A 23,341-nucleotide genomic window follows, 5' to 3' on the forward strand; every position below is an offset into this window, starting at 1 on the left:
TCTGCGGTCATGACTTGCAATGGATTGAGTGCAGTGCCATGCCTTAAGCTCCATGAGACAACCGTACTCTCTAATGACAGTCTCTGAAATCTTTGCCATCCTTAAGGCCATATGTGTTTTTTTCACTCCTGCAATTCTCCTTCCCAGACGTTTTTCTGACCCACCCGACTTACAACCCTCCAGGAATGGAGCTGCTGACAACCCAAACTATGGAATTTCCTCCCTAAACCTCTCTCTCTCATTCTTTATGATACATCATAAAAATCGATATCTTTAATCGATGTTTTGCTCATCTGTGAAGCACCTAGAACATAGAACGTAGAACAATACAGCACAGAACAGACCTTTCGGCCCTTGACGTTGCGCCGACCTCTGAACCTATCTAAGCCCCTCGCCCTACACTATCCCATCATTATCCATATGCTTATCCAAGGACTGTTTAAATGCCCCTAATGTGGCTGAGTTAACGACACTGGCAGGCAGGGCGTTCCATACCCTTACCACTCTCTGAGTAAAGAACCTGCCTCTGACATCTGTCTTAAATCTACCACCCGTCAATTTGTAGCTATGTCCCCTTGTACAAGCTGACGTCATCATCCTCGGAAAAAGGCTCTCACTGTCCACCCTATTTAATCCTCTGAACATCTTGTATGTCTCTATTAAATCCCCTCTTAGCTTCCTTCTCTCCATTGAGAACAGACCCAAGTCCCTCAGCTTTTCTTCATAGGGCCTATTCTCCAGACCAGGCAACATCCTGGTAAATCTCCTCTGCACCTTTTCCAATGATTCCACATCCTTCCTGTAATGGGGCAACCAGAACTGCACGCAATATTCCAAATGAGGCCACACTAGCATTTTCTACAGTTGCAGCATGACATCATGGCTCCAGAACCCAGTCCCTCTCCCAATAAAACCTAACACACCGTAAGCCTTCTTAACAGCAGTATCAACCTGGGTGGCAACTTTCAGGGATCGATGTACATGGGCACCAAGATCCCTCTGCACATCCACACTACCAACAATCTTTCCATTTCTGCGTTCCTATTATTCTTCCCAAAGTGAATCACCTCACATTTAATCCATATTAAACTCCATTTTCCAACTTCCAGCCCAATTCTGCAGTTTATCCAAGTCTCCCTGCAACCTGCAACATTCTTCCACACTGTCCACCACTCCACCGACTTTAGTGTCATCTGCAAATTTACTAACCCATCCACCTATGCCTGCGTCCAAGTCATTTATAAAAATGACAAACAGCAGTGGTCCCAAAACAAATCCTTGAGGCACACCACTAGTAACTGGACTCCAGGCTGAATATTTTCCATCAACCACCACTCGTTGTCTTCTTACAGAAAGCCAGTTTCTAATCCAAACTGCTATTTCTCCCTCAATCCTGTGTCTCTGTATTCTCTTCAATAGCCTACCATGTGGAACCTTATCAAAGGCTTTACTGAAGTCCATGTACACCATGTCAACTGCCCTTCCCTCATCCACATGCTTGGTCACCTTCTCAAAAAACTCAATGAGGTTTGTGAGACACAACCTGCCCTTGACGAATCCATGCTGACTATCTCCAATCAAATTGTTGCTTGCTAGATGACTATAAATCCTATCTCTTATAATCCTTCCCAAAATGTTTCCTGCAACTGATGTAAGGCTCACAGGCCTATAATTACCTGGGTCAGCCCCACTGCCCTTCTTGAACAAGGGCACAACATTTGCAATCCTCCAGACCTCTGGTACTGAACCTGTAGACAATGAGGACTCAAAGATCAAGGCCAAATGCTCCGCTACCACCTCCCTAGCTTCCCAGACAATCCTCGGAAAAATCCCATCTGGCCCAGGGGATTTATCTAATTCATACCTTCTAGAATTGATCACACCTCCTCCTTACTAACCTTAATCCTTTCAATTCTAGTAGCCCATAACTCAGTCATCTCCTCTACAATATTCTCCTGTTCCTCAGTGAAAACAGATGAGAAATAATCATTTAGTACCTCTCCAATCTCCACAACTTCCCACTTCTGTCTTTGACTGGCCCTATATCTACCCGAGACATCATCTTATTCGTCACACACCTATAGAACGCTTTAGGGTTCTCCTTTATTCTACCTGCCAATGTCTGCTCTTGTCCCTTCCTTGCTCTTCTTAACTCTCTCTCTCTCTTTAAATCCTTCCTAGCTAATCTGTAACTCTCCATCGCCTCATCTGAACCATCTTGTCTCATCGTCACATAAGCCTCCCTCTTCTGCCTAACAAGAGATACAATTTTTTTCATAAACCACAGCTCCCTTACCTCAATCGCTTCCTCCCTGCCTGACAGGTACATACCTATCAAGGACAGCAATATCTGTTCCTTAAACCTGCTCCACATTTCGATTGTCTCCATCCCTTGCATTTTGCTAACCCATTCTCTGCCTCCTAAGTCTTGCCTAATCGCATTATAATTGCCCTTCCCCCATCTATAACTCTTGCCCTGGAGCATATTCCTAACCCTTTCCATTGCTAAAGTAAACATAACCGAATTATGGTCACTCTGTCCAAAGTGCTCACCTACCACTAAATCAAACACCTGGCCTGGTTCATTACCAAGTACCAGATCCAGTGTGGCCTCCCCTCTTGTCGGCCCTTCAACATACTGAGTCAGGAAACCCTCCTGCACACATTGGACAAAAACTGATGCATCCAACATACTAGAGTTATCGCATTTCCAGTCAATGTTAGGGAAGTTAATGTCTGCCATAGCTAATCTCCCTGTTATTTTCACTCCTGCTCAGAATAGTTTTGCCAATCCTCTCCTCCACATCCCTGGAACTTTCCAGGGGCCTATAAAAAACTCCCAGCAGTGTGACCTCTCCTCTCCTGTTTCTGACCTCAGCCCATAACACCTCAGTAGACGAGTCCTCATCAAGAGTTCTTTCAGCCACCGTTGTACTGTCCTTGGCTAACAAAGCCACACCTCCCCCTCTTTTACCACCTTCCCTGTCCTTAATGAAAGATCTAAACCCTGGAGCTTACAACATCCATTCCTGACCCTGCTCTATCCATGTCTCCGAAACAGCCAAAACATCGAGGAAAATGACAGAGTAAAAGTTTCCATAAAATACAAGCTGTTGTTTTGCCTTACATTAGGAGAATCAGGAGTGGCCCATTTTTTCCCTCATCTCGGGATGAACACTCACCATCACTCACAGAGCTGATGAACAGCAGGAAAAATCTTCACCACTGACTACCTGCACTCACCTATCACCTTCCCACCTACCTTCCCCAGCCCCCACTCTGTTTATGTTTCAGTTCCCGTCCCCTCCCCCATTTCTGAAGAAGGGTCCTGAACCATCAACTTTCCTGCTCCTCTGATGGTGCCTGGCTCGCTGTGTTCCTCCAGCTCCACACTGTGTCATCTGTGACTCCAACACCTGCAGCTATTGCTATCTCCCTGTGAGCGATGTCAGCTTTGGTTCAATCGGAGCACGGGGCGGGGCCAATGGAAGCGGCCTACCCTCCAACCAATCAGAGCGAGTGAGATGTTTGTCTGTGTGAAAATCACGTGATCGCCCTTGTTCGGGGGCGCAAAATCTCTGCGACTGAAGGTCGGCTGCTTTCGGAAGGTACAGTACACGGGACAAAAAGGAAAGGAGCAAAAACCGGGAGGGAAATAGTTTCGGTATTGACTGAGAGGTTTTAATTGCGGTCGATGCATGTCAGAAAACATACATTTTAACATGCCGGCCCCGTGTTTTGCAGCAAATGGAAGAATTGCTGCGGACCTGAGGCTGCGATAGGCAGAGGTGATTGCCACCATCTTTATTAGGGGCAATGATCTTTGGGACTCATGCCGGATCGCCATATTTATAGGTGGCAACCTGCAGTGGAACGCCAGCGCAGCCTTTCTTTGGGGGGGGCGGGTATATAGAAGCGAAATGTGTTTTTTTTTTCTGGACTTCTTCCCCAGACTGAGACGTGGCGTGTATTTCCTGGGAAGGACTTTTGACGCTGGCGGAGTACTGGCTTCAGGCAGTATAAATTGCTGCAGTTACACGTTAGATACTTAGTGGAGGAGAAATGCCGAAAACGCGTTCAGAACTGCATGTTCAAAAACAGAGTTGGTGGAAAAGCTCAGTAGGTTTGGCAGCATCCGTGAATTAAAAAAATAACGTTTCGGATCCGCTAACCCTTGCTCAGAACTTCATGTTACCTGTTGCACTCTCACTTTCGGAAGTCCTCCTTTAAATATTATGATCTATTAAAGCATATCCGTTTGCCCAGTGTTCATATGATTGGGATCAAATCACTGAACGTGCTCTGAGTCCCCTTGTGCTCCCTGGTCAAATTCATTAATATCTGACTTCCTCCGTCTCTAATAATGGGTGTATTTTCCCTCTGCATCTTTCTGTGTCGGGGAGCAGGGTGATTTGAACAGGAGGATTTATACATAACGAACGGAAACCAAGAGAAATGTTTGCCTTTTCCAAACAATCTTGTGGTGTTTTTTGGATTTCTATCCAGGGCTGACAGTTATTTGTCTCTTATGGATTTGTTTTACAGGGTATTAATTGAGAATAATTTGCAGACCAGGATCCATGCAAGTTCTCCATTAAGCAGAGTGATCAGGATCTGAGTATCATTGACACTTAAATGCGAAAGGGAAGAGGTTTAACCATTCTATCCATGGGAGAATATTCCTGGTAAGGTTGTAACTTGAAAGCAGAATATTCAAATTTTTGGTTTGATCACCCCTGGGATAAGTGTTGAGTTCTATACCCTGCAGCTGAGAAAGGAGATATTGGCCTGAGAGGGGCAGATTTGTCCAAACAACACCTCGTCTCCTTGAAAGAACTGTCATATTTAGTCCCAATCGCCCACTTCATGATTTTAATCTATATATTCTTCATTCTTGAATATCTGCAAACTTCCTTTTAAAATTCCTTATGGGCACAAATTCCAGCACCCCTTCAAGTGGAATCTTCCAGATCCTGACAATTCTTTTGATCCTGAAACTGCTGAAGTCTGTGTGGAGTCCTGAGGGTTATAAATTACTGCATTTAACGTGAAGATGCTGTTCCCTGAGCTCCCATTGAGCTGAATTGAAACAGTATGGGAGGCTGAGATCAGAGTGGGTGTGAGCAGACAATGAAAATGAAAATGAAAAGGCTGCACTGTGAGTGCTGCTTGGCTAAATGAGAGTGCTTTGGAGTTGGGTGAAACAGAAAGAAAGTGAAACTGAAAGATTGAGTGTGATGCTCAGTCTCAGTTTGGGCAGTTCAGAAAGTCTCACCGTCCTAACGGAAACAGTCAATTGATAATTGATACTGGAAAGAATTTTCTTACAGTTTTTAAAGTATATATTAGCTTATATAAAGTTAGCGACTTTTGATTTTATAATAGTAATGTTTGAAATGAAGGGGAAGGACCTAGCTTCATTAAATTCTCTTTAAGGCAGAAACTGGCTTAATCTGGAGAGAAGTCACAACAGAAGCCCTCAGGTCTGTGTTGTCCTTGTCTAGCACAATAGAACATAGACCCTTGATGTTGTGTCGACCTGGGAAATCAAACTGAAGCCCATTTAACCCACACTATTCCATGATCATCCATATGTTTATCCAATGACCACTTAAATGCCCTTAAACTTGGCGAGTCTACTACTGTTGCAGGCAGGGCATTTCACGCCCTTACTACTCTGAGTAAAGAACCTACCTCTGACATCTGTCCTACAACTATCACCCCTCAATTTAAAGCTATGGCCCCTCGTGCTGGCCACCTCCATCCGAGGAAGAAGGATCTCAGTGTCCGCCCTATCTACTCCTCATATCAGCTTGTATGTCTCTATTAGGTCACCTCTTAACCTTCTTCTAACGAAAACAGCCTCAAGTCCCTCAACTTTTCCTCAAAAGACCTTCCCTCAATACCAGGGAACATCCAGGTAAATCTCCTGTGCACCCTTTCCAATGCTTCCACGTCCTTCTTATAATGTGGCGACCAGAGCTCCAAGTGTGGCCGCACCAGCGTTGTGTACAGCTGCAACATGACTTCATGGCTCTGAAACTCAATCCCTCTACCAATAAAACCTCACACACCATCCACCTTCTTAACAACCCTATCAACCTGGGTGGAAACTTTCAGGGATCTATGCACACGGATCCTGAGATCTCTTTGCTCATCCACACTACCAAGAATCTTACCATTAGCCCAGTACTCTGTATTCCTGTCACTCCTTCCAAAGTGAATCACCTCACACTTTTCCGCGTTAAACTCCGGGATATTACCAGTGTCCCTATTGGCTATTTGTGCAGGAAGTGTATCCGTCTGCAGCTACTGGTTAGCTGTTTTTCAGAGCTGGAGCTGTGGGTGCAGTCAGTATGGAGCATTCATGATACTGAGAAGGTTGTGGTAGCATTCTCAACAGATTGGTCACAAGCAGGTGAAGATTACACAGACAGCAAGGGAATGGGTGGCCATCAGACAAGTAAAAGGCTCAGAAATGAAGTGCTCGAGTCCCTCGTGGTCATCGTCCTCAAACAAATATACTGTTTTGGGTACTGTTTGGTCGGGGGAGGGCTGGTGGTGGTGGGGTGGCCAATCGGGAAGCAGCATCAGTCAAGTTCATGGCACTTGGAGTGACTCTGCTGCGGAGAAGGGGAGGAAAATGATGAATATGACTGTAGAGACAGGGGATTCAATAGTACGGGGCACAGAGAGACATGAATCCGGGATGGTATGTTGCCTCCCTGGTGCCAGGATCAGCGATGACATGGAACAGCTTCAGGACATTCTGGAGTGGGAGGGTGAACATCCGATTGTACCAGTGACATAGGAGGACCTGAAAGCTGAAGATAGGAAGATAAGAGATACATTAAAATACAAGATCTCAAATGTAGTATTGTCAAGCTTACACCCATTGCCACATTGTGGTAGGGAGGAGTTTTGTGTTGTGTTCAGTTGTACAAGCGACCTTTATTCAGAGCTCTGTTACCGCATGTGTGGGAGAGGCCAGAGTCCACTCCAAACCTGGCTTTCACGTGAGGCCTAATTCCCCTCTTAAATACAGCTCAGATTGGAAGAGTGGGCAATGATACTCAAACTTTCCCTGGCTGATTGTAATATTTTTATTCCTTTTGCTAGATGTTATTTACATGCAATATTGTTGTCATTGTTAGCCACACACCCCAAATCAATATATCCAATCCAGTAAGCAAACAATCATGGACAATACTATGTTCAGCCTTAAACCCTCCTATAATCTCCTGAGGTTAGCTAGAAAATGACTTCATCTGTCTTTGGGACCTGACAATGCTTTTGACAGTTATATTCCTCCTCAGACATTTGCCAGCTGCACCATGTTTTTTGCCAAAAAACAAAATAGTAGCTTATCACTGAGAACTTTTCCAAATTCTCTACTAACTGTAGTGTGGATTGTTAGGAATTGTGATTAAGTCTTTTAAACTCAACTCTGATATAAAGTAACTACAATTTTGTAATACAGTTGAAAATTGTGGAAAAATCCCTCTCTCACTTCAGCTTAAGAGACCAAACAAACAGTGTTTCTGACTTGCTGTTGCAGTTTACAACCCCAACGATTTGCATGCTGCAAATGATTTTTAAATTGAAGTTTCATTTTCCACTCGAAGCGCTTTCCATTATTACTTTCTTGTTTTAATAAAAAGCATCTATTCAAATTCCACTGAGGATGAAATTCAGTCACTTTAGAGCTTTACCAAGCCATTAAACAAAACTTGTTTAGATTTCACAAATAACTAAGGCACTAATCATGTCTTCACTTCGGATTTTGCAATCTATCTTTGTCACTCTTCCGTTGATCTTTGCATGTAAGAATTTATTCAAATTATCCATATCTACATTTCAATTGTTTTATCTCTCTGCAGCCCTGACTTCTCTCTTTTATAACCTTTCTTTGCCCCTTCCTATGTTGTTGGTCTTTTACAGGTTGTGTTTACACCATTTATTGCTTTGCCTTCCATAATGATGCAGTGAGCTGCTTTTATTGCTGACAAACATTCGCTCAAGGAATTCAGCTAACCATTTCATGTTAATTGGTTGTTTGCATTTCTGGTTACAATTACCTAAACAGTTCAGAATGCTGTAGGATCAGACTTTTGCTTCTACTTTTTAATTAAGTAACAAACTTGTGATTGTGGCTGGACCAGGCCTTTAAAAACTGCCTCTTATTAAAATGCTTATGTGTTTTGAACTGCCTGTTTACAGAAACCCAAGTAAATTCCCAAATGTTCCTTCTCAACAGGACTCTTTTATGACCCCCACAGGACCTTTCGTGATCTAATCCAGTAACAGTGTGAGCTGCTACAATGCACGTGCTTGTGAAAGCGAGAATAAGAGGACAGATGAGATGAGTGCATGGCTGGAGATATAACTTAAAGCGTTTAGATTCCTGAGGCTTTGAGACTGTTTGTTTCTGGGGAAGGTGGGACATGCACAAGCTTGAACAATTGTCCTGGGCAGAGCTGGGACAGATATTCTTGTTGATGCTTTTGCTAGTTCCACTGGTGAGGATTTAAACTCGTATGACAGGGGAATGGGAACCAAAGTATAGCTTCAGTAGTAAGAGACTCAGATCAGCAAATGGGACGTGAAATTAGTTCATGATGTTGTCGGTGGCTGAAAGATTAAAAGAAAGAAGGATTAATCAAGATCAAAACTCTCTCATCATGCATCAGTCCTGAGATCCCAGGAATTGGTCTGGTGAACCTTCTTTACGATCATTCAGTAGCCAGGCCATCCTTCCTTTGGAAAGGAGAACAAAGGTGCACACGACTCCAGGTGTGGTCTCACCAAGGCCCTTATAGAAAGATATCCCTCTTCCTGTACTCGAATCCTCTCACAATGAAGGGCAAAATATCATTTGCATTCTTCACTACTTGCTGCTGCCTGTTTCCTAAAAGAGAACAGGAGAGAAACATGGAACTAAATGGGGTCAGACACTCGGGTACAATTGTTGAACACACTGTCCCCATTGTATCGGTGCTGGCCATCAAGCACCTATTGAAGCTAGGCCCGTTTTCTGGCACTCGGTGTGTAACCTATATTATGGTGCAATGGATGATCATCTCAACACTTCTTCAAGATTGCAATGGTTCCTGCATCTGTCACCATTTCAGATGCTGTCAGATCTGCTGTGTATCTCCATCTTTTTCTGTTTTTATTTCAGATTTCAGGTATTTTGCTGTGTATTCTCAGCCCTTCAGAAGCATCAGAGGGTATGGGGAGAAAACAGGAATTGGATTCATTTTCTGATGTATAAAATGCCTGCCCTTCATGTCTGTCCAAACTCTATCTCTTTTTTTTGTAGGCAAACGCTGACTGTTTTCCTTCCCTGAAGGACATTAAATGAACCGGTTCAGTTTTACTGATAATCCAGCAGTGCCCCTCGGTGTTGGATCCACAATTGACCAGATTAATTTCAGAGTTTCACAATCTTTGTGTGTATTCTTCTGGTTTCTCTCTCTCTACTTTTCTGTTTGAAATTTTGATTGCATTCAGAGAAATCAAACAAAACCACATCCAGATCTGACACTCAATCTGTTTGTCATAACCTAATTATCTCAGGATTTTGAACATTGAAGGAAGAAGCACTGTTCACCAGGGAGAAATGCGTATTGTCTGTGTGCCGAAGAGTCTGTGAAGATTCATCTGAAATGTCCAAACACCAGCGCAGTCACACTGGGGAGAGACTGTGGAAATGTGGGGATTGTGGGAAAGGATTTATTTACCCATCCCAGCTGGAAATGCACCAACGCAGTCACACTGGGGAGAAACCGTTCATTTGCTCTGATTGTGGGCTGGGATTCACTCAGTCAAACAACCTGCTGAAACACCAACAAGTTCACAGTGGGGAGAGACCGTTTGCCTGCTCTGTGTGTGGGAAAGGATTTGCGCAGACATCTCACCTGCTGAAACACCAGCAAATTCACACAGGAGAGAGGCCATTCACTTGCTCTGTATGTGGGAAAGAATTTGCTTTGTCATCCAGCCTGTTGACACATCAGCGAATTCACAATGGGGACAGACTGTTCACCTGCTTTATTTGTGGGAAAGGATTCGTTTCGTCAACCAACCTGCTGAGACACCAGCAAGTTCACACCAGAGAGAAATCATTCACCTGTTCTGTGTGTGGGAAAGGATTCACTCAGTCATCCTCTCTGCTGGAACACCAGCAAGTTCACACTGGGAAAAGACCATTCATCTGTTCTGAATGTGGGAAAGGATTCACTCGCAATTCCAAACTATTGGTACATCAGCGAGTTCACACTGGAGAGAAACCTTTCACCTGTTCTGAGTGTGGGAAGGGATTTACTCACTCATCCAACCTGCTGACACATCAGCGACTTCATACTGGAGAGAGACCATTCAGCTGTTCGGAGTGTGGAAAAGCATTCACTCAGACAGTTCACCTGCTGACACATCAGTGAATTCACACTGGAGAGAAACCGTTCACATGTTCCGAATGTGGGAAGGGATTTGCTCACTCAACCAACCTGCTGAGACACCAGCGAGTTCACTCTGGGGCCAGACCATTCACTTGTTCTATGTGTGGAAAGGGATTCACTCAATCATGCAAACTGTTAACACACCAGCAAGTTCACCACAACCACATTTGAAGGATTTTGCTTTTAAATCAAGGATTGAACTTGGATCTTTGGGCTGTTTGTACTGGTGTCATTAGTCCCTGCTCAAAACTTGATCTTCTCTTGGGAAATAAGGTAGGGCAGGTGACTGAGAGGTCAGTGGGAGAAATATTTTGGGGCCTATGATCATTGTTGTATTAGTTTTAAAATAGTTATGGAGAAGGATAGACTTGGTCTAAAAGTTAAAGTTTTCAATGGGACTAAGGCCAATTTTGACACTATTATGCCCCTTAAAAGCACAGTAAGACCGCCTATGTATGGGAATGCACAAGATGGATGACATGCAAAACAAGTATTTTACATCGGTATTTACTGTGGAAAAGAATATGAAAGCTAGAGAACTTAGAAATGAATGTGTATCTTGAAAAGTTCCATATTATAGAGGAGGTGGTGCTGGATGCCTTACAGAGCATAAAGGTGGATAAATCCCCAGGACTTCTTCAGGTGTATTCTCCAACTTTGCGGGAAGTTAGGCTTGCGATTGGGCCCCTTGCTCAGATATTTGCACCATTGACAGTCATAGGTGAGCTGTTAGGCTGGAGGTTGGCTATTCCAGTGCCATTGTTTAAGAAAGGTGGTAACATAAAGCCAGGGAACAATAAACTTTTGGTGAGCCTGATGTCAGTTATGTGTAAGTTGTTGGAGGGAAGTCTGAGGGATAGGATTTACATGTATTTGGAAAGCGTGGACTGAATGGGGATAGTCAACATGTCTTTGTCCATAGGAAATTATGTCTTGATTGAGTTTTTTTTGAAGAAGTTACAAAGAAAATTGATGGCAGACTGGTGGATGTTTTCGATATGGATTTCAGTAAGTAAAATTCCGCATGGTAGCCTGATTAACAAGGTGAGATCACATGGAATCCAGGGAGAGCTGGCCATTTGGAAAGGCCTTTGGCCTGCAGTATGCTGCAAGGATTGGTACTTAGTAACTATAACTCCTGCATTCACATCCAAATCATCTTTATAAATGACAGAAATGAGTGGACCCAGCTCTGATCCTTGCAGCACACCACTGGTCACACACCTCCAATCTACAAAGCAACCCTCCACCAGCACTCTGTCTTCTACCTTCAAGTCAGATCTGTTTCCAAATGACTGGTTCTCTCTGTATTCCATGTGATCTGACCTTGCTAATCAGTCTACCATGAGGAACCTTGTCAACTGCCTTACTGACATCCATATAGAACACATCCACTGCTTTGCCCTAATCAATCCTCTTTGTTCCTTCTTCAAAAAAAATCAAGTTAGTGAGACATGATTTCCTACACACACAGCCATGTTGCCTGTCCCGAATCAGTCCTTCCCTTTCCAAATATTTCAAGTACTATCCCTCAGGATTCCCTCCAATGACTTGCCCACCACTAATATCAGGCTCACTGGCCTATAGTTTCCTGGCTTTTCCTTAGCACCTTTCTTAAATAGTGGCATCACATTAGCCAACTTCTGATCCCTCATCTGTGGCTATCGATGATACAAATATCTCAGCAAGGGGCCCAACAATCTCTTGCCTAGTTTCCCTCCGAGTTCTCGGATACACCTGATCAGGTCCCAGGAATTTATCCACTTTTATGCGTTTTAAGCCGTTCAGCATCACTACCTCTGAAATATGGCTAATTTTCAAGATGTTGCTCTTTATTTCCCCACTGTCTATATCTTCCATATCCTTTTCTGTAGTAAATACTGATGCATAATACTTGTTTTATTATATTCCCCATTTCTTGCAATTCCACACAAAGGCGGCATTGCTGCTTTTTAAGGGGCCCTATTCTCTCCCTAGTTATCCTTTTGTTCTTAATCTATTTGTAGAATCCCTCTGGATTTTCCTTAATACTATTTGCCGAAGCTACCTCATGTCCCCTTTTTGCCCTCCTAATTTCCCTCTTAAGTATACCATTGTCATTATACTCTTATAAGGATTCACTCAATCTCTGCTGTCTATACCTGGCATGCCCTTCCTTCCTTTTTCTTGACCAAAACCTTGATTTCTCTAGTCATCCAGAATTCCCTACACCGACCAGCATTGTCCGTCACCCGAACAGGAACATACTGTCCCTGAACACTCATTATCTTTTTTTTTGAAGGCTTCCCACTTCTGAACCTTTCCGTTTTACCTGCAAATATCTGCCCCAATCAACTTTTGAAAGCTCTTGCGTACTACCATTAAAATTGGCCTTCCTCCAATATAGAACTTTAACTTTCAGACCCGGTCTACTCTTTTCCATCACTATTTTAAAACTAATAGTATTATGGTCACTGGCCCCAAAGTCCTCCCCCACTGATACCCTAGTCACCTGTCCTGCTTTATTTGCCAAGAGCAGGTCAAGTTTTGCTCTTTCTCGAGTCGATACATCGCATACTGAATCAGAACATTTTCCTGTACACTCTCAGCAAATTCCTCTCCATTCAAGCCTTTTACACTATGGAATTCCCAATCTGTTTGGAAAACTAAAATCCATTCCATAACCACCCTGTTATTCTTACAGATAACTGAGATCTTCTTTCAAAATTGTTTGTCAGATTCCTGCTGACTATTGGGAGGCATATAGTATAATCCCAATAAAGTGATCGTCCCTTTTCTTATTTCTAAGTTCCACCCAAATAACTTCCCTGGATGTGTTCTCAGCTATATCCTGCCTAAGTAAAGCCATAATGTTATCCTTGCTCAAAAATGCCGCTTTTCACTCCTGTCATGCTTTGCTTCCCCTCCCGCTTTGACTTTCTATCGGATCTATATCTTGGAACATTAATCTGGCAGCCCTGTCCATCCTTGAGCCTTGTCTCTGTAATTGCAATGATAACCCAGTTCCATGTTTCCAACCTTGCCCTGAGTTCATCTGCCTTAGCTGTTAGGCCTCTGGCATTGAAATAAATGGTGTTTAATTTATTCGTCCTTTTGCATTAATCTCAATAACAAATACGTAACGGTAGGGTAGGTTTTGAAAATGATGACGTTTTATTGCTGTATATCAACACATTCACAGTGGGTAAAGACAATCCACCTGCACACTGTGAAAAAGGATTTCCTAGTTCATTAGGACTGGTTTTCATAGAATTCAGAGTATTCCGACAGTATGGAAACAGGCTGTTTGGCCCAAGAATTCACAGAAAACCTCACAGCATGCCACTCAGACACATGTCCTGGTAACCCACCTAATCTACACATCCCTGAACACTCTGGGCAATTTAGCTTGGCGAATCCACCTAACCAACACATGGGAGGAAACCAGAACACCCAGAGGAAACCCACGCAGCCACAGGGAGAACATGCCAACAGCCACACACTCAGTTGCCCAAGGGTGGAATCAAGTCTGGGTCCCTGGCATTGTGAGCCAGCAGTGCTAACCGCTGAGCCACTGTGGATAACCACCAATGAGTTCCCAAGAATCTGTAGGAATTTTTTTTGTTGCTCCTATTATCTGTGTCCACGTCATGTTATCTGGGCATGTTTCTCATGATGTTTGAAAACACCACGTGTTTGGTTACCTAGTTGGGAGAAAAAAAACGATATAAGTTAACCTTTTATTAAAACTACTGTGCATTGAGTCTTCATCTCAAAAGCAGACTAGTTTATTTTGAAAGGCTGTCCATCTGCCCTAACTCCTCCATCCTCACCTCCAAGTGTGAGTAACCTAGGTTTTTACTTTTCACTCAATGACAGTCAGTACAGTTCATATGAGCAATTGGGAACAGGGTCATCCCATAATGCTTGAAACTTAGTGTACTAATGGTACACTATTACAATAATAACCATTACACTTCTTTTCTGAATCTTTTCAAGTTTTACAACACCCTTCCTTTAGCAGGAAGACTAGAATTACACACAGCAGTTACACCTCAACTGGAATGGGACCTGCATCCTTGTGGGAGGTGGGGGTGGGTTTCCAGTACTGTTGAGGGCCTTGTAAATAACTCAGCAGTGGGCTGAAATCCAGAGAGAATGTTCAAAATAATAACAAGGGCCAAAAAGAGAAGAAACGAGAGTCTGGAAGGCATTGTCACAGGCCAGGTTAAGGTATAAGGGAGTTTAAGGGTGAATGGTATTTAATGCTTGGAGTCAGGTGAATAAGGCGGATGATTTGAGGATACAAATTAATGGGGTCATAAAGACATTGCTGTCACTTGGACACGGTTAGCAGCTCAGTATTCCAGGATATAGGGCCTTCATGCAAGGCAGTGGAGTTGGTAAAGGAGGAGGAGATATTGTTATTTTGTTTAGGAAATCTATTACAGCAATAAGGAGGGGCGGCGTCTTTGAAAACTCCACAAATAAATAAGGAGGCAAATTTTGAGAAAGTGTAAAAATAGCAGGATTGAGGTAGCAGGAGCTTTCAACTTCCTCAACATTAATGTAGGCATCGTCGTGTGAAGGATTTATCAGAATTTTAAAAATACATCCAGGGCAGCATTTTTTTCAGCCACTAAGTAGAAGATGCAACAAGGAAGGGGAAGGTCCTGGACTTGACTTTCGGTTACAAAGTTGAGCAAGTGGTTGAAGTTTCAGTGGGATGGCATTTTGCAGGCAGTTATTATAACTTTTCGATTCAGGATTTGTATGGAAAAGGGCAAGGATGGGTCTGAAGTCCCAAACTGCTGAAGTTATGAAGAAAGTAAATGGAATTTTGGCCTTAATTGCGAGGTGTTGGTGTTTGAGGATAAGGACATCTTGTAACAACTGTATTGGATGTTGGTGAAGCCATACTGGTATATTATTTACAGTTTTGGTGCTTGTATTTAAGAAAGGATATACTGGTGTTGAATGCAGTACAAAGAGATTCGCTAAGCTGATTCATGGGATGAAAGGGTTAGCCTGTCAAGAATAGCTGGAGGAAGGGAATTTGCAGAGGGGAAATACCAAGTAATTAAACAGGTCGTGCTCAAAGTTGGGCTCATATTCACAACCCTGCACTTCAACAGCGTATGTTCTAACAACTGAGCTAACTTGGCCTCCCACAGTCAGTGTTCAAATCTTGCTTTATAAGGCGACGAATGGGTTTTTTCACTGACGCCACTGCAGTCCAAGGAAGTAAAAGGTATTTGCTTTAGAAAATCCCAAGGTTCCAATGTATTCTTCTCATTCACATTGCAACCCATTTTCGGTACTTGCTCCAGGATTTAACATTCAAAATTAATTTAGTGATGTTGTTTCCCTCATCTTTAAGCAGCCTGTATGACTCCAGTCACTCGGTTAAATGGTGAATAAATCTGTCTCAATAAACCAATTCTTTTCAGCTACAGTCTAAGAAATGTTCATTTATTTGCTGAGTCTCACACAACATGTTCTTTGTTCTATGTGTCAACAACTTTTGCCAATTCTCATGTTATGGACTGCATTTTTAGCCATTGGTTAAAAAGATTCGAAGGACCAGAGGTTTCTGGTGCAGTTGTATGACTTCCTACTAAGTGGTACAAAGAAATAAACAAGCTTAAAAGATGAGGAAGGAAATGTATTTTTAAGTGAAGACTGTTCAGTTACTGTGTGCTTGTTGCTTAAAATGGATGATTGAAGTCTTCACAGCGCAATGTTTAAACAGACAGACACCAAGACCTTGTGAGCAAGTATTTCAGGCATTTGACACATTGGACAATTTGTGTTTCTAAATTAAATCTCTGTCCAAAAAAAAGTGCTGGATAAATTCAGCGGGGCTCTCAGATAGTTATTGATAGCTGTTTCTGATTCAGGATTGGTACGGAAAAGGACAGAAATGGGTCTAAAGTCCTATGCTGGTGCTGCAAATGATAAAGAAAGAAAATAGAATTTTAACTTTAATTGCTACATAATTGTTAAAAATTGTAACAACTATGTAGGATGTTAGTGAAGCCATTCCTGTGGAGAGAGAAATAGTTCTAAGTTCTTGAAACTAACATGATTTCACTTGTCTCAGACCTACTATGTTTCTATAACACTTTCTGTTAAGAAAAGAACTTTTGGCTGTTTGAGAAGGGAAAAGCTTGAGAAGTGACCTGAGAGAAATTGGAGACTTTGCAGGGATTTGAGGCAAAATTGGTGTTGAGCTTGGGAACCCATTAGAGATTTAAGAAATGGTAATGCTGTCTTGAGGCCTCCTGCTCCATGACTAAAATTTGGTGCAGCGACATTATCGTCAAAGACAATAAGGATGACCACGACTTGTCAATTACTGTGGCTGAACATTCTAAGGAGCTGAATGAAGACTGCAGTCTTTTCATTGATGTGGGTTTGAATCTCACTGCTGCAACTGTCCGTTGAGCAAGTGGCATTTTCTTCTCCACAGGATTTTTACTGTGTGTAAGAAAAGAGGAGACAATACACATATAATTTGCTGCATGAAGAAAAAAATATATACTTGAAGTTCTCTTAAAGTTTTTTTTTCTAGGAGCTACACAGACATGTTTGAGTATACAGGAGGCATAGAAACAAAATAGGTACAACAGGGGTGAGGAAGAACAGTGCGAGAGAGGGAGGGGAAAACCTACATTACCTCATCCTCAGTATTTATCCAGAACAGCATTCGGTGAGAGTAACTACTGTACAGTCCTGTGGAAAGTAGGTCCCATTCTCACTTCAAGGAAAAACTTCTCACGCTGCCTGGCACTATCATGATGCTAAGTTGGATAGTCTTTTAACAAATCTGCTGACTTATTTGTGATGCACTTCGGGCCAATAACACTAGAACTGAGAGAGCAGAGACTTGAATCACTCCAACATTACGGGACAGTTGAGTATGGGGGACCGGTCAGTGTTAGGGCAGATAAATCTAGAGGTAATTAAGAATGGATAGGGTTTCAGCAGCAGATGAGCTGAGACGTGGATGGGGTCAGGTGATGTTACTGAGATGGAAACAGTTGGTTTGGTGATGATGTGGTTGAAAGCTCATCTTAGTGTGAAGTATTTTTTCAGAGTTGTGAACAGCCTGGTTCAGCTTCACACAGTTACTGGACAGAAGGTTGCAGTCAGTGTAGAAGCTGTCTCGCTGGGTAATTGGAGGAAATTTCAGTTCATCCTGCACCGGATTCAGACAAGTCAGGATGATGTGTGACTTGGAGGGGGTCCTCACCGTGATGGTGTTCCATATAGATCTTCCACACTGGACGTTCACAGTAGTGAATTTTAAGGGTTTGTGACATGATGTTAAAGTTCTGATTGAGATGTGGATTTATTCAATACCTGTGTTTCACTTCTTTCGCCACATTCTTTCTTTGTCTGTCCACTCACAAAGAGGTCAGAGTCTTGTGTAAGTCCAGACCAGGTGGTAGGTTCCGTTCCCTGATCGACATTAATGAATCACTGGCTTTTGTGGTCACTTCTTTTTTATAGTACATCATTAATCCAATGGGGTGGCACGGTGGCTCAGTGATTAGCTTTGCAGCCTCACAGCACCAGGGACCCGGGTTCAATTCTAGCCTCGGGCAACTGTATGTGCAGAGTTTTCACGTTCTCCCCGTGTCTGTGTGGGTTTCCTCCAGGTGCTCCGGTTTCCTCCCACAAAGATGTGCAGCCTAGGTGGATTAGTGGATTAGCCATGCTAAATTGCCCGTGGTGTTCAAGGCTGTGTGGGATATAGAGGGATGGGTCTGGGTGGGATGCTTCAAGGGGCAGTGTGGACTTGTTGGGCCAAAGGGCCTGTTTCCACACTGTAGGGAGTCTAGTCTAATCTAATCTAATCAAACTACCAGATTCATTACCAGCTGATATCATAGGCAGCCTGGTGTTTGTGTGGACTCTCTCTTATTTGCATTGTTCTGTTTTAAATTGATTTCACGGAGTATTCAAAGGGAAACTGACACCAGGCACAATCCCAGCGTTTTATGGGCCCCTCAGTTTATTGTAAACAGAACATTATCAGATTTTGAACATGGAAGGAGAAAGCATTATTCACAGTGTGAAACCATACACGTATTGTGTGTGTGGACACCAGTTTTAATTAACTACCAGGACTGACACAATGCAAGCCTTGATTGTGGGGAGGGATTCACTTGGTTAACTACAGTCCTGGCACACACGCTGCTCACACTGACGAGAGACCTTTTAAATGTCCAAACTGTGGGAAGTGCTTTAAATGTTCTGGGCAACTGATGAATCATCAATATGTTCACACTGTTGAGGGACCATTCGTGTGTTTTTTGTAGACATGTGTTCAGATGATCAACTAACCTCAATATATGCCAGCGAGTTCACACTGGAGAGAGGCCATTCATCTGCTCTGAGGGTGGGAAGGGATTCACTCATTTATCTCATTTGCTGACACAGAAGTGAGTTTGTAAGTAGCTGTTGGATGTTTGCATTTTGCTTTCAATCAGTCAGTACTGAACCGTTTCAATGGAATCTGTTTCCACTGGTTTAAATAACTCCAGTTCTCAGTCTTTATATTTAGAATCAGAGTCAAATCAAACAGTTTTCTGTGTGACCTGCAGTATGTTTTTTTTAATGATGTGTCTAATAAAAGTTTGTTCTCATTGAACATCTCTTTCACCCTCCCCCATGTATCCTCCATCCTCACCTGCAACACCTGTGAGGAGCTCAAAGAGCTTCATTTTCTAACTCATGGTGATAATCGATCCACTGCCTCTGCTGCTTCTGATGAGGCCAAGGGGCTCCTAAAGTTTTCCCCTGTCTGAACCCAGAACCTGCATGTTTCTCTGGTTTGTCTCCTACATTGTTATAGCCAGTATGTTATGAGCCCCTCTCAACTGGCTGCCAACCTTTTCTCCGAACTGTCTCCCTTCCTTGTGTGCTTTTTCACCTGCTTGCCCCAACTTCTGAGCCTTCTGTGTTCCTCGTGACTGTCAATTTCGACTTTTCTCCTTGACACCTATCATGTGTTTTTTTTATATCTTATCTTAAATTCTATTTGTCATACAAGCAGCCCTGAATGTTTGTCCTTCCTTTCCTTTTTGAGTGTACTTGAGCCAGCTTCTCTTTGAAAGTAGCCCTTATTATTATTTATACTTTGTCCCATCAACCTGTCACTCCAGTCATTGCTGTCCAGCTTTGACCTTGCTCTGTTGAAGACAATTCTCCATCAACTGAGCTTTCTTATTCTGAACTAATGCTGGTTATTATCTGACATTATTCTGCACCTTCCTACACGTGATCATGGTCTCCTGAATGATCTGCCACTGACACTTGATCTACTTGGCCCCCATCATTCCCAAGAAGTATGATCAAACGAGCACTCTTTCTTTTTGAACTGAATGCACTGTTTTCGGAACTTTGTCGTGCATACAATCCAGGAAAACTTACCCTTGCTGCCTCTTACTCTACCAATATTCCAGTCTGTATTTGAAAAACTGAGGTCTCAAATAACACTATAGAACAGGAACAGTCCCTTTAGCCCACAAGCATCCATTAACACACGATTTTCTAATCATGAAATCTCTTTATTTCCCCTGCACAGTTTGTATCTCTCTATTCCCTGCCAATTCACAAATCCATCAAGATGTCTTTTAAGCATTGTGATTGTACCTGCTTATCCCACTTTCTCTGGCAATGCATTCGCGGCACATACTGTCCTGTGTGTAAAAACTTACTTTTCACACCTCCTTTGCATTTTTCCCTTATACCTTAAACTTATGTCCCCTACACACTGTCATTTCTACTCTAGACTCCACCTATCCATGTCTGTCACAGTTTAGTACATTTCTACCTGATTGCTCCTCAGCCTCTGATGTTTAAATGAAAACAAACCAAATTTATCCAACATCTCCTCATAACTAATATCCTCCAAACAAGGTGACATCCTGGTAACCTGTTTCTGTACCCTTTGCAAAGCTGATCATCCTTGTGGTGGTTTGGTCAGCAGAATTGTACACGACATTGCAGATGTAGCCTCACTGAAGTTCTAGTGAGCTGCAATATGACCAATTTTTATGCACTTTGCCCTGACCATCATCTCCACTACGGTTGCCATTTTCAGGGAACTGTGAACCTGTAGACCTAGATACTGCTCTATGATCGTGCTTCTCAGAATTCTGCCATTTACTGTGCACTTACCTCCTTCATTAGACCTTCCAAAATGTATCACCTCACATTTGTCTGGATTAAATACCACCTGCCATTTTCCCATACAAGTCTCCAGTCAATCTATATCCTGCTGTATCCTCAAGCATTCCTCCTCACTACTCTCAGCTCCACACATCTTTGTCATTCATATATTTACTAATTTGATCACCTACATTCTCCTTCAAATTTTTTTTAATAATAAATATGTTAACAACAGGTGTCTGATTCCTACAGAAAAGCACTGGTCACAGATCTATAGCTACTTTTCATCTTCTATGACAAAGCCAGTTCTGTACCCACCTCATGGTGTAACCTAGGTCACTTAGACTTCTGTATCAGCCTGCCATGATGGGCCTTGTCAAAGGCCTTGCTGAAGTTCATGTGGATAACATGCATCGTGGCTTCCTGCAGAAGAGGCCATGTCTCTCAAACTGGATTGTGTTTTTTTTGAAGAAGTGATGAAGATGATTGATGTAGGCAGCGCAGTGGATGTTGTTTGCATGTACTCTACTGAAGCATTTGACAAGCTCCCTCATGGTAGGTGGGTCCAGGAGATTATGTCACATGAGATCGATCCATGGTGAGTTGCTAAATTGGATTGGGTTAGAGGACAGAGGGTGGGTGGGGATGGTGTTTTTTGACGAGAGATCTGCAACCAGTGATGTTCCACAAGGTTTGTCATTTTTATAAATGATTGGGATGAAAATCTAAGTTGTCTGTTTAATAGGTTTGCTAATGCTGTGAAAATTGGTGCAGCTGACGATAGTGAGGTAGGTTGTCAAAGGACACAGCGGGATGTAGATCAATCGGAAAGTTGGATGGAGAAATGGCAGATGGACTTTAATTCAGAGAAGAGTGAGGAAATGCAGTTTCGGAGGCTAAATGCAGGAGGAAAGTATACAGTAAATGGCAGGACCATTAGGAGCATTGGTATAAAGGGGGATCTTGGGGTCTAATTCCAGATAGCTCCCTGAACACAGTTGGATAAGGTGGTAAAGAAGAAAGTTGAGTGGACCAGTGCACTGTCATCAGTGTAGGGGAGAGTCTTAAAGACAAGCTTTATTTTTGTATTTGTTTTCAGTCTGGATTGAGAGGCGGGCTCACTGCCTGACCAGGTATACAGGTAGACTTCTTCATTTCAGAGGGGAATGTCAAGGCTGAGAAAATGAGGAAGAAAATGTGAAACAAAGTTGGGGTTATGACACAGCCCAGTTTCACTTCATTCTTTACCCTGGACCTATCAGATGTGATGCTGTTAATCTGTGCAAAACAGGGCAGTGAAAGCAGCAGTTGGCCCAAGAAGCTTTGATGAACAAAACTTGTTTGGTCATCTCCTTTGTCAGCTTCCTTTCTATAAATTGATTTTTATGTTTTCCTTTCCACAAGGCATCTGTTTCTTTCTCCAAACACAAATCTTGAATTCAGAATGACTGTTGGTGCTTTTAAAAAGGGACACTTGTCCAAACCATCAGCAATATGTCCAGAGTACCAAACTGCAGCCAATTATAGGTGTGTTAACATCAGTTGAAACAGATCTAATATTGTCAGACTTAATTTTGGTAGCGATAACAGCAGAATTCAATTCTTTCATAAAATACGGAAATCTCTGGCTGGGCCATCATTAGTCACCCTGGAGAAGATGCTGCTGAGTTTCCTCCTTGAACTACTGCAGTATAAAGGTATTGAGGTTCACTTATATATCTCCAGTTGAAGGATTGAGTGAATCGCTTCCCACAAATGGAGCAAATGAATGGCCATTCTCTAGTGTGAACTCGCTGATGAGCAGAGCGAGGATGAACACCTGAAACGACTCCCACAGGAAGTGCAGCTGAACAGCTTTTCTCTGGGATAAACTCGCTGGTGTCTCAGCAAACTGGATGATTGACTGCAGCCCTTCCCACATACAGAGCGTGAACTTGCTGGTGTCGAATGAGGGCAGATGCATGTCTGAACTTCTTTCCATAGGAGGTGCAGCCAAATAGTTTCTGCTCAGTATGAATTTGCTGGTGTGATTGAAGGCCGGATGAATGAGGGAATCTCTTCCCATGCACCGAACAATTGAATGGCTTCTCCCTTCCTCGGTGCGAATCCATTGACGTCACATGAGCCAGGATGTCTGTGTAAATCTCTTCCCACGCTCTGAACAGGTGAACGGTCTCTCCCCAGTGTGAATTCTCTGGTGTGACATGAGTTTGGTTATTTGATTAAATTCCTTCCCACACACAGAACAGGTAAGTGGCTTCTTCCTGATGCGAATTCATTGATGGATTTCCAGCTGGGATGGGTAATATGGGTAATTGAATCTTTTTACTGTAGTTCTCACATTTCCACGGTTTCTCCACAGGACTGTCACCTTTGTATCACTTCAGAATGGTTGATCAACTGAAGCCTCGACAGCACACTGATCGAGCAGAGTATCTCCCTACTGTGAATGGTGTAAATGTTTTTCCAACCTTCTTGATCGATTGGTTCAATTTCTCTCCACAAGAAATATGCTGGAATGCTCCCACATGGGATGTGTAACAGGGTAAATCTTTTATGCAGTCTACTCACTGCAATATTGTCAGCTGAATATTGTGTGTATCACCTACATACAGGTCAAACATTTCTCCTTCCACATTCAGAGGCTGAAGGGACTCAGCTCCTCGTAAATTGCATGAGTCAACCATTCACAGCAGGAAATTTGATTTGTGTTTAATATC

At 42.8% G+C, this 23,341-nt stretch overlaps 1 protein-coding gene across 5 annotated transcripts; it reads left to right on the forward strand.

Annotated features, from left to right (window-relative positions):
* Positions 1-3,536: 3,536 nt before the first annotated feature.
* Positions 3,537-15,894, forward strand: LOC132207853 (zinc finger protein 16-like). 5 transcript variants are annotated; one of them, XR_009443914.1, is made up of 3 exons: positions 3,537-3,608; positions 4,546-4,685; positions 9,323-15,894. XR_009443914.1 is itself a non-coding variant. In XM_059643691.1 (2 exons), exon 2 carries the CDS (start codon positions 9,669-9,671, stop codon positions 10,440-10,442), a length of 774 nt encoding a protein of 257 aa, XP_059499674.1. In that variant the 5' UTR covers positions 3,568-3,590; positions 9,323-9,668; the 3' UTR covers positions 10,443-15,894. The 5 variants fall into 5 exon arrangements, 2 of the variants coding, with proteins under 2 accessions (XP_059499674.1, XP_059499672.1); XR_009443916.1 differs by having other exon boundaries at positions 3,548-3,590; XR_009443915.1 differs by lacking the exon at positions 3,537-3,608 and adding an exon at positions 3,970-4,119.
* Positions 15,895-23,341: the final 7,447 nt, after the last annotated feature.

This window comes from Stegostoma tigrinum, unplaced genomic scaffold (assembly GCF_030684315.1).
Source record: "Stegostoma tigrinum isolate sSteTig4 unplaced genomic scaffold, sSteTig4.hap1 scaffold_179, whole genome shotgun sequence".
NCBI classification, from domain to species: domain Eukaryota; kingdom Metazoa; phylum Chordata; class Chondrichthyes; order Orectolobiformes; family Stegostomatidae; genus Stegostoma; species Stegostoma tigrinum.